The sequence below is a fragment of the Gymnoscopelus microlampas genome (genome assembly GCF_963454915.1).
Source record: "Gymnoscopelus microlampas genome assembly, chromosome: 20".
Lineage (NCBI taxonomy): Eukaryota > Metazoa > Chordata > Actinopteri > Myctophiformes > Myctophidae > Gymnoscopelus > Gymnoscopelus microlampas.
The window spans coordinates 39,032,703-39,045,066 of record NC_139957.1 but is presented as its reverse complement, the minus strand read 5'-3'; the positions used below and the strand labels follow the sequence as shown (position 1 = coordinate 39,045,066).

General features: G+C 45.1%; 1 protein-coding gene across 6 annotated transcripts in view; it reads right to left on the bottom strand.

Moving 5' to 3' along the window:
• Positions 1-12,364, bottom strand: part of tiam2a (TIAM Rac1 associated GEF 2a) — a 163,651-nt gene that overhangs the window by 53,041 nt on the left and 98,246 nt on the right. For all 6 annotated transcript variants that reach the window (XM_084045663.1, XM_084045662.1, XM_084045666.1 and 3 more), the window contains 3 exons: positions 9,518-9,703; positions 8,752-8,895; positions 4,368-4,424 (listed from right to left, as the gene is read on the bottom strand). In XM_084045663.1, coding sequence (XP_083901789.1) covers positions 4,368-4,424; positions 8,752-8,895; positions 9,518-9,703 — 387 coding nt within the window. The remainder of the gene's footprint in view (positions 1-4,367; positions 4,425-8,751; positions 8,896-9,517; positions 9,704-12,364) is intronic.

Below are 12,364 nucleotides of genomic sequence, written 5' to 3'. Positions count from 1 at the left end.
AATATTTTTCTGAAACGATTATCTTCTTAAATTACAAGTTTTTATTGCTTGTGGGGTCATGTTTACAAAGTGGGGGAGCGAGAAAATAAGTCGATAATGTGCATAACCGCCACCCCGTCACATGTAAGCAACGTGGCGTGACTGGAAAATTGCAAAGATTTGGTGGCCGACACGACAGTGACCCTGTGGCTGTGTGTGAGTAACTGTACACTCATTCAGAGTCAGAGAGGTTGGAACACCAACCGTTGCCTGGTCAACTTTCCACGAAGCTCTGCCAATGCTCTGGTCCAGACACGCGCTGCTCATCACCACTGTGTGTGTGTGTGTGTGTGTGTGTCAGAGTGAAAGAGAAAAAAATAAACATCGTCGCTGTCAGGCGGAAACCTTGTATGTCAAAAGCGGTTACTTTTCTGGATTCAAATTCAAAAACTCAAAGCTCAAAACGCGAGCTTGCGGATCTGCCACTTTTGATACTTTTGTGTGATGCTGTAGTATGATCAAGTAGGGTGTTAAAATCTACAAAAAAAAAATATATATATATTTAAAAAATGGAGATAAGAGGTTTCAGCGACGATATAAAGTTGAGATCGGTCCAAAAAAAAAAAAGTAGTCAAGCCGGTCATACAGTGTTTCCTCTCGTGGGGCCTCCACCCTGGAGACTCGGAAGACGGAATGTGGAGAAACGGACGCTGAGTGACCGACCGCGGTCCAAAAACGGACGTTTGCACAAAAATACACACACAGACGCCGTGTTCTGTTCCACTTAGCAACTGGCTAACACAAACATCACCGTACCAACCTGCAGGGCACATGAACAAGGAACACAGATGATGACACATGGCAGTCTCCTCTCTCCACCTCCATTTCCCTACATTAGTTAGTCTATTATGGGGCTATTACACACGATTTCCTTTAAAAGCTCCACCCAAGTTCCTCTTTTAGATCTTACAGGACATTTGTGGGGGTGCCGGACGGTAGCTGACCACGCGATCGCAATGACACCGGTTCCATTCCGTCTGTAAGACCTGTGTTGCACGTCTTTCCCGGTCTCTGTCATCAGCCTGTTTTTTTTTCTCTGTGCCGTTACATGAAAATAAAGGCAAAAGTTGCATAAAAATGCTCTAAAGATAAAAATGTGTTGTATTACGGCAGACTTGTGCCCACAAACACACATTAGACCACCGAAGACGGCATCAGTTGTCCTTCAGTAGGCCTGGCTACTTAGAGACAAGAGATTTGGTGTTGAGTGAAAAGGTATTGTGTTGTGTTGTATTGTTTTGTTTACCCCGGCCCGAGCAACCTGCCATTCAATGTTTAATTGAAATGGAAATCAATTACCACACCTGGATCTCTCCAGCTGGCATCATTATGGTCATGCTGGCTGACGCAATATGCGGTCGGCTACTGGCCCCCTGAAGACAAGGTACTTCAGTGCCACCCCGCCCTGGGTGGATCAATACCCTGCCTCAAGCCTCAGTTATACTTAGTTGCGTGCCGGTGTCATGCTCAGTAAATAGCAGATCTACAAGTTCACAACGCGTCACGAACGCGACGCGTTTTGAACTTGTTTATCTGCTATTTACGGCGTGCAACTAAGTATAAATCAGGCTTCAGGTGGATCAGTACCCCTCCCAAGGTGGATCAGTTCTGCGTGGGTGGCTCTGGGGTATTTGTAATGGAGGAACAATAAGCCATTCTGAATGAATGTTGACATGGGGGGGCGGGGGGCCCTCATAATCCTCTTTACATGCAGTGGTCCTGAACTGTGCTTGTGGGAATAGTCCACAGTGTCAACACAGTAGCAGCATGTTGAGACAAAGACCGTTTGTACAGGAACACTCAACACACACACACGTAAGTACATGGATTACACCTTGGAGCTCTTCACGGGTCCAAAATGACGGACCTGAACCCTAATGGACCCACACATTTTGTTCCGAGACTCGTCTGGTTCCGAGATATTTTCGGATAATGGACACATAACATAAGTAGTGCAGTACATTTCACAAATCTATTTTCCCAGCAGTGTCCAAGAGTCTGAAAAAAAGGCTAGGGAGAAGCACTAGGCTTGTCGGGCCCTACCCTGGAGATCCAAGTGGACCCAACATTCTTTTTTAAAAGACGAGATCCAATTTGTTCCGAGACATTACAGACCCGACCTATTATTTTATGGACCCGACATACCGAAAATGTCGTTCTAACAGGCTAGATGTCAGTTATACTCCATAATGAAACCTAGCAGCTATGTAGCAGCCTACAATAAGAGACTATGGCATTAAATTGCATGTTTTCACCTCGACGAACAGGGAATCCATGATCGCACACGCCTCGTGAGCATTTTGATTCCATTGAGGTATATTTTGATGTGCTCTGAGTCTTTGTGTTCTCCGCTCTCACTGAACTGACAGTGAGGCTGGCAGTAATTGAACCCAGGTCAGTGTAATCATAGCAGCAATTCATGCTTTTCTCTACCCTCCCGCCCCTCCCCCCCCCCCCCCCCCACACACACACACACACACACACAGTAGAGCTGTGCAGTAACTCAGACATGCACGAACGTGTGCGGACGTTCGCACACATTTACTTGGACTTCACTTCCGAGGATTAGAAGAACATTATTACTTCATAATTACAGGGATTCAAGAGACCCAGAGCAGGACAAGAGAGAGGATGAAGTCAGTCCATGTGCCGCTGAAAAAAATCAATACAGCTTTGGTTACCTCTTCTCTCTATCTCTCTCTCGCTCTCTCTCTCTCCGTTTCTCTAAGAGTCTAAATCCCCCACTAAATCAAAATGGATTCCGGAGACAAGTTACTTTCCATGTTCACGTCCAACTCGAGGAAAGATCGAAACTCTGGGCTTAAAGAACTGTGTGACACATTCCAGACAATAAAGCAACAGAGCTTTAATAAAGACCGCCTTTGTGCCTGAAGTCACTTCCTTTTTCTCTATCTGGCTGTATGCAATTAATGGCACTACGGCGAGCTTTGACACAAGCCACATTCACCATTTACCCCCTCCACACACACACGCACACACATAGTAGCATGAATCACTGTATCCGGTTGGGGTAGAGTTTCTTAAAAAACACACGCTGCTTCTTCTGCTTAGTCTAAAACTGTCCATTTATCCTCATCCTTTGCGCGTCAAGACATTAAACGCTTCAGAAGATCGGGGCGGCACTTTGAGGATGAGGTCCTCTGTGCATGAAAGAAGCCCCCGAGGCAGAATGATGGAAGAGCCTCTATACCGGGGAGGAGGAGGACAACGATGTCTCTGTGACAAAGCTGCTAGCATCTGATGCCACATACAGGCTATTTATACCCTACAGTACAGTACAATGGTGTCGCTTAAGTTGCTGGAAAGATATTCAAGCTTCTGTAACAATGCCGTCACGTCACTGTTGTACCTTGGAGCATAAATCAGGCTCAACCACTTAGACCCCAGCGTCCTTATTGTGGGGTTAGGCTTTCGCAGGAAATAGCAGATCGACAAGCTAATCTGCTATTTTCAGCGAAAGCCTTTCCCACAATAAACAGAAAACACACAAGTATAGAGCCCTGAGGGACTCCGGGCAACCATATGGGGGTTAAGTGGTTAAGCTGTTACATTCTCAGACAAGACAGAATTCCCATTCAAAATGTCCCAACTTTAAATACTTTATAACACGCACGTGTCACACACAGGCGCGTGATGGCTGGTGCAAAACAAGACTTTCACTCTGTGCTCCTCCTGTGTGACACTTCAACTCAACGCCTTCCATTATCTTGTGTGCTGTTGTGAAAACCAGACGCCCACCCCGACCCCGTCCTCCATCCAGATGCAGGGTGGAGTGAGAAGAACCAGTGAAATTGAGGGGGGCTCTCTCATTCGATATGCTGCCATGTCTGCCTATCTGTCTAGCAGACACCTGCAGATAAACATGAAAGGATACTTCTGCTTTGATCCACAACACATATTTCATACTGACAGACAGACAGACAGACAGACACACACACACACATACAGATTCTCTCATTACAGTGCACCACCTTCGCAATCCTCTTCACAGACACACCACAGGGCCGTGACGGAAATATATCCTCACACAGTCGGTCTTCAAATGCATGACAGGCGGCAAGGGTCAAAGGAGAACTGCTTCTGCTCATTTTTCATTTACCTCTGCAGTATGTGTGTGTGTGTGTGTGTGTGTGTGTGTGTGTGTGTGTGTGTGTGTGTGTGTGTGTGTGTGTGTGTGTGTGTGTGTGTGCAACAAACTGACTACATTATTGTCCTTTTTTTGTTGCTTTTTTCCCCCGTCTTTCTGCTTTCCTGAGGACAAACATAACCATATGTGAGAAGAAAGGTCGTTGAATATCATCACTTACCTCAGTGCTGCTGGGAGGCATGAAGTAATGTTGACCACCAGCGTCACCATCAAAGATCTAAAACACAAAGACACAAAAGGACAATTAAGAGACAATTAGAGAGACAGACAGACAGCAAGGCACCACACACACACACACTGATTCATCAGTGATGAAGCACAGGGCGACCTGTATCAACCCAATATCATTAGCTACACACACACTGCTAATTAAAAACCAATGCGGTGATCACTCAGCGCTTTGATGAATATTTCCACACAGGGACTGTACTAGCCTTTGAGGCTCCGGGGGCCGTAATAAGCAGTTTGTGTGGGTGTGTGTGTGTGTGTGTGTGTGTGTGTGTGTGTGTATTGAGGCGATGTTCCTACGTGCCAGTGTGAGGGAGAGAGAGAGAGAGAGATGAAAAGGAGACTCAGTCCAAGTCATGAATGAGTTCACCACTTCTCCATTTCTATTTCCACCCTCTGACTTCCTCTTTCTCTCGTCTTGCTTTTTCGATCCAAGTCCATCCATCTCTCTTCCTCATCTTTGCTGTCAGCTGCCTTCAGCCCATCATCTATCCATCCATCTATTCATCTACCGACCCTTCTCTTCTCCCAGCACCTATACCTTTCTCTTTCTCTCTGGGGTTACTGTAGATCAGGGGTCTTCAACAGGGGGTCCGGGGCCCCTAGGTGGTCCTCAGAGTTACTACAGGGAGGCCGCCAAATCTTTGTGTGATAAGATTATATATTTTTTACTTGAACCCTAGCATCCCTATCTGAGGCGAACTTTAGACAAACATTGCAGATCTACAGAACGGCTATTGTCGGCAAAGAGGATTGGAAACCGAAAAGAGCAGACCAAGTACAGTACAGAGTGAAAGGTTAAGTTGACTAAATATTGACGGCTTAAGTGGCTAAATCATGAAAATACACATCAACATGATTCCAACACAACACCGAAGATAGTGCTAGTAAACTAGTCCATGAAAAAAAGTTGAATCTGCAACACAATCTTATATGTAGTGGGGGGTCCCTGCTTCATCTCTATCTCAGCTAAGGGGTCCTTGGACTGAAAAAAGTTGAAGACCCCTGCTGTAGACTGTAGAGTCTCCAACAGGATGCATTTTCAATTAACACAGAGCTCATTATGTCTCACACATATGTTAATCTCATCTAAATTAACCTCAATATAGATTTTTCTTAAATTCTTCAATGAAATATATCTATTCTATTGGAGACTTCAGCATGTTGCTCAACCATATAGTGGGTGATCAAAGATTTTACATTTCATACAAGACCACATGTCTTGTTGTTTACAGTACTTTTGCTGAAAAAATGTGTGGAATTCAGAAGAACTGATTGACATGCTGTAGATCAAATAAGAAACCCTGCTCATTGGACCAGAGGTCAATCTGACCGTTAACACAAACCATCTGACCGTCATTATTAGAACAAAACAAAAACAACAACAGATGGCTCACTTTTAACCAAAGCAGACAAGCTCTGTCTGTTGTTTACCCTGTTGGACACAACCTCTGGATGCCATTAAGACAATGGGAACACTGATTTGACCTTTGGCCTCGGCGCTAACTCCCCCCTCCCCCCGCCCCCCTCCTGTGCTAAGGTATATTTGTAAAGTGGCTGTAAACAGCAGCACTTCGCCGTAAAGTCTGTTCATTTTAGAGGCTCTTTAAAACAAACTCACACAAATCTCTCAGGCCTTTTTCTGGCTGACTTCCCAAAACCCTGACCTCTGCAAACTCCCCCCCTTACGGTGGCAGGTTGAGTTGGTGAAAAGAACGGGAAGATGGGAGACGGAGGGGTGGAGGGGTGTCAGCGTGACTCTGGGGCTTGTTTGGGATCAGGGTATGAGGGTGGGAATATTTGGGCTTTAATCATGCTTGATGTTTATGCTTTGAGTGGTGGGGAGAGAGAGAGAGAGAAAGAGACTGGTGGGAGTAAAGTGAGAGAGAGAGACCGTGTGAGAGTGACAGATGATATGACATGAGGGAGAGAGCAGAGAAAGAACCGAGAATGTCAGACTAGACAGAGTCGAGATAGAGTGATAAGAGGGAGAGGGAGAAAGACGGACAAGTAACAAGATATTGAGACAAAGAGCGAGAGACAGAGAGAGAGAGAGAGAGAGAGACAGAGAGAGAGAGAGACAGAGACAGAGAGAGAGATAGAGAGAGAGACCTGAGAGATGAACAGAAGGTTAAAAGTGAGAGCTTCATAGTCTTCTAAATCTATCCCCCAATAAAGGCGTGTCACGACGAGGATGATGATGTCACAATAAAATGACTGAAGGACGCAGAAGCATGAAAGACTAAACGCTTATGTTTCTCTCCCAGGGGAGAAAACAACAATACAAATTTACAAAGGGCAGATTGAAATTCCAACCTACTGTACAAGTAATTAGCAGCGATTAGCTGCTCTTTAACAACCTCTGCGGACAAAAGAGAGTATAAAGTAGCAGGGAAAACAGAGAATTTTAACCACTTAAATCCCATATATGGTTGAGCAGAGTCTCTCAGGGCTCTATGTTATTGTATTTTCTGTTTTCTGTTATTGTGGGGAAAGCTTCACCACCGAAAATGCTTGTCGATTTGCTATTTTCAGCGAAAGCTTTGCCTACAATACGGACGCTGGGGTTTAAGTGGTTAAGAGTAGGGAAGAGGAGGGGGGATTTCTGAAGTAACGCGGGAGGCTGTTTAATATTTAGCGTTCTCACACCGACCATCTGCTGCATGGTGGCTGTACTGTATGTGTGGGGCTGAGCGGAGAGCAGAGAACGCTGCTATATCTCTGCCACATATGGCTTTTAATAATTCATGACTGCACTGTAGCGGGCGCCACCTCAGCCTCCCCGCAAAGCGAAATGGAACTGGGCCTCATTAGGCAGGCCGGCTGGAGATCCAAAATATGACCACACACATGCAGGGAGGGTATATACATCGAGTAACACTCATGCAAGTGCACACACACACACACACACACACACACACACACACACACACACACACACACACACACACACACACACACACACACACACACACACACACACACACACACACACACACACACACACACACACACACACACAGGCGCGTGCACGCTCTCACGACAGAGCAGGTGGTGTGTTTGGAGGTGAGAAGAGGAGGAAACACCCTGTATTGTTTCCAGCAGATGGCATCGCGTTCTGAAGACACACCGTCGTCAACAACACCGCCAAACACCCGCCCACGTACCGGACCTTAAACCAGCCATTCTCAACCTCTTTTAATTTCAAGGACCCCCACCCCCCCCCAGTTTTGATATGCTTAAGGCCACAGACCCCCATTTAACCCATTAAGACCTGAGGCGATTCAGGTCTTAAATCACTCGGTGCCACGCTATGAGCTTGTATATCTGCTATTTTTGAATAGCCAAAGAAATCTAAAGTGACACAGATGCGTTCCAGGTCTTAATGGGTTAATATTGTTGTTGTCAGGCAGAAACCTATTTTCTCTGATATTTCAACATTTTTGTGTTTTTTTCATAAATTAACGCCGTACTATCATCCTACAGCGTCACACAGAAGCATCAAAAGTAGCAGATCCACAAGCTCAAAACGTGGCGCGAAGTGCCACGTTTTTATTTTTTAAGCCAACATTTGTAACTAAAATCTGTGCTTCTGGGGGTCCCTGGAACAAAATATTTTGAGATGGGGGTCCGCGAAATATCATTTTGGGGGTCCTTGGCACGAAAAGGTTTGAGAACCACTGAAATAAGACCACCTAGGGAAGTGTATTCTGAGAAGAACCGTACCTGCAGGCTAGAGGAGGGGGTGGGGGTGGGGGGGGGGGGGGGGGTGGATTCCTGCATCAATAAATAACCGGCCTGCATGTGTGTAATTACTAACCTGACAGGATTTAGACCCCCCCCCCCCCCCCACCCCCCTCTCCCCACTCTCTGCACCTGGGTTTGGAACGTTTCCCCTGTGTTTACATTGATGGGAGGTTAGCTCATGTTTCTAATTAATGAAATATTTTCTACGGCGAAGAAAAATGCACTCCCAGTGGTTTGGATGATTGTAGACTTCTTAGAATGAAACACACGCGCGCGTGTGTGTGTGTGTGTGTGAGCGTGCCTGTGTGAGCCAATATGTGAGGTATGCATGTGCGGTTCCATTGGTTTTTATAGGAATGTAAACATAGGTACTGCAAGTATTTATAATGTGTGTGTATTTTACTGCACTTGTATGTATAGTGTGCATGTGCGTGTGTGTGTGTAGGGGTGAAACAGCGGTGAAACAGCGAGACTACAGGCTATTCATATTAACTGTCAAACTTCCTATATAGCCTCAATTTACAAGCTGGATTCTAAACCCTTGGTTATGCATTATGCATGGCAGTTACCTGTGATGCAGACGGCCTCTTGTCCCGGTGTCTCCTGGTCAGGTTGTCCAGGCCTTTGAGTGAAGAGAACAGACCTCTCTTGCGTTGCCTCTGAGTGAGAGAGACGGAGCGTCTCCGTAGCGTAGCCTCATCTCTGGAGCAGATCTGAACACATGGACACACCGTCAGGACTGGGCTATAATACAATTTTACTTGACTTGACAAACGCACACCATCAGGATGGATAAATACGCCATCAGCACTGGCATCAACACATCACTCCATCTTGATTAGATTTAAATTTAGATCAACGTTGAAGGATTTCAAAGATTTCTGTTAAGACAGCAGGCGAATGAAAAACTACACCACAGAAACAGCATCCTCTCAAAGGCTGCTAAAGGGATATTTCACTTTTGGGGTCATTTTAACATCTAATCAGGCTTTTGTGTTTCACCCTTGACAGTTTTTAAGTTGCTTGATTCAGTATGTTGATATTTCATTTTCATTTTATCAGACAGGCCCCTTCCTATACAAACCCATTGTAACTTCAAACTCCATTTTAACCGTGTTATTTTCATTGAAAACATGAATCCTTGGTTCTGGTGACTGATATTGTCCTTCTAATAAACACGGCCCCCTCACGTATATCAAATACACCACCTTTGAAAATAACCCATCAAACCACATAAACGTTTCAGAGTTAATCTTGAACCCTGGGGGGTTCTTCTAACTCCATCCAGAAGGTCATTTCACACGACAGTGGATTTAACTGGTTTGCTGTGCTCACCAGTGCATGGAAGGAGGAGACGGAGAAGATTCCCAGTCGTCCCAGTGTGGCCTTGGTGGGTCGGCTGGCGATGGCCAGCAGACTCTTGGGGTTGGGGAGCTCGCCGCCCTGCAGGCTGGACAGGTAGCAGCGCATGCGGAACAGGTCCATGTTGAACCTCTCCAGGTTCTGCTCCCACTGCTGGATCTGGTAAGGAGAGAAAGCACAAGAAGGAGGGGATGTTTAACCACTACTTTTTTTCAAACGTTTTCGTGTCAAGGACCCCCACATTAATACGTATTTGGCATGGACCCCCCATCTTTCCTTGCGCCAGGAACCCCCAGAAGAGAAGAATTGCGTTAGCAGATAGCAGATGTACAAGCTTGCATGTGAGCTTGTATATCTGCTATTTTTGAATAGCTAACGTATAAAATATGGTTAAAGTGGTTAAAATGATTGTGATGCTGTATTAACAAATTTAGCTGGGGACCACCAGGAAACCCCCCGCAGGGACCCCTGGGGTCCACAGACCCCACTTTGAGAACCAATGCTCTAGTCTTAGTAAACTGGACTGTGTTTGGCTCTGTACTTGGTGGTCCGCGCTTTTTGCTTCCCTCAACGCCAAATGTCTATAAAAATATAGCCGATCTACAAGCGCACAAAGCGTTATGTTGTGAGCTTGTAGATCACTTATTTTTGGGCAAATGTTACCCCTCGCAAAAAAAAGGGACGCCAGGGTTCGGGTGGATCTCAAAATATTTGTAAATAAAAACATTTTTTTAATTAAAAGAGTTGAGGATTAAAGACATTCTGGACTCATAGTCATAATCTGAAACAGTGGAGGGGGGGGGGGCGGCTGAAGGGTCACAGGAGAACATTCCATCAAAGCTGCGATTGCTTACAGATGTTGGTGGAAGAATTACATAGGTTGGTGCTGGGTTGATAGCGAGGGTTGATCGTATGTGTAGGGTGTGCGTGTGTGGGGGGGGGTTGATTGTATGTGTAGGGTGTGTGTGTGTGTGTAGTAGTTAATCCTAATGTATCTATAATAAGAGTGTAGAGTATGGTGACGTTACACAGACCGCTAAAACACACACTCACACACACTCTAAAGTTCCCCTTCACACTATGTAAAGTATGTGAAACGGCTCATTTTGTTGGCTGGAGACCTGGTTTAATGAGAACATTCAAACTTAAACAACTGACTTTAATAGGGCTTCGTCTGCAGCACTGTGAGTTCATTTACAATATAACGCCCCCGCAGGGTCCAACCACTAACTCTCATTCACATCGATGGCATTCTTTGGGGCTTGAACAAGACTTAGGAGGGTTCGTGTCATGTGAACCCTATGGACATTCCAAGCCCCAGAGAACAGCGAACAACACAATGGGATCCATACAATGTTCTGTGTTACGACGCCTAACAAAACGGTTCAACCTATGAAATCGTGCAGCTGGCCTCGGTTAACAAGCTACGCTCTGAGCCCTCTGACATTACATTCGGTCATTATTTCTTTCTCCAGTGTTTTGAAAGTGAACGCCAAAATGTCACAGATCTCATTAATGGAGAACAAGACAGTCTAATAACCGTTTAAAAAAAAGATAATTGCAATTCAGTGTTCGGTGGTAACGATCAGGATGACATCATCATCCCAGCATTTGTGTGTCTAAAATCCATTCCACCGGACCAGACTTTTGAACAGCTTCCACCTGTCAAGCATCAGACTGCCGAACAAGCACTGAAACCTGGACGAAGGCCCATTAGGTCGACACGCGTTGGACATGCAGTTGCCTTGCTCAAAATAAAATATTGATGAAAATATTGATGTGGGTGAAAATAAAATATTGACATTTATTCATTGAAGAGTGCCTTGGAATTATTTCCTTGCAAGTGTGCAGTCCACACCACTTGGGAGTTAAGACCTTTTTGGACCTTTTTGTCACGTTGTCTTGTCGATCAGACACAGTATACCACTCAAGCCTATAACTTATGCATGTCTACTTCTGCACTCTCTGCTGCTGCACCAACACTACCGGTTATGTACACACTGGGAAGGTTGGTCTTGGAATGGTATTGAAACAACATGCCACCTCCGATAAAACATGGAATCACTTGCTAGACTTCGGTCTACAGTACGTCCTCCTTTGGCAAAATTAGGATAACGATCTTTGTGAATACTTCACTGACACAAGAACAAAAACAAACACTCGGCAAGAACAATGTGGGTGTAATTAGAGAGAATCCACTGAAAAAAAAAACATACTCTCCACACGTTTCATTTAGGCAATTGCTGCGTGAGCCCATGATTTGATTGGACTACTGTACATGCAGACAAACCCTGTTCTAAATGCCAGTAAAAAGACCTCTAAACATTAAGAGGCATGCACTCCCGTCAGTGAACGAATGCTTGATTAAGGACCCACTTGTGTGAAGCCGCGGTGACATCTGTTGAAGTGGTTCAACAATGGCGTTTTAAAGCTAAAACCTGTATCTTTCATGTACTTGCATCATGTTAAGTGAAGGGTCTGATTCCACTTTCCAAAAGGCTGCTACATAAATCCTCTGATGTACTGTAAGTCCATTTGCCATCTTGCTATTCTAGGAAATTGTCCATAATGGAGCATTGTAGAGGCTGCATGGGAGTGGAGAACTTTAGAGGGAATGGGTTTTATTACTGAGTAAATGAAAATGAACTTGTTCATCTGAAGCACAGTCAATTAAGCCTGAATTATACTTTGTTGCGCACCAGTGTCGCACACCGGCGGAAATAGCGATCTACACGCTCAGAACACGGCACATCGCGAGACTAAAGTGATTTTTAGTACTATTCGACTTCAAATACCTAAAGGTATTCGAATATCCGATTA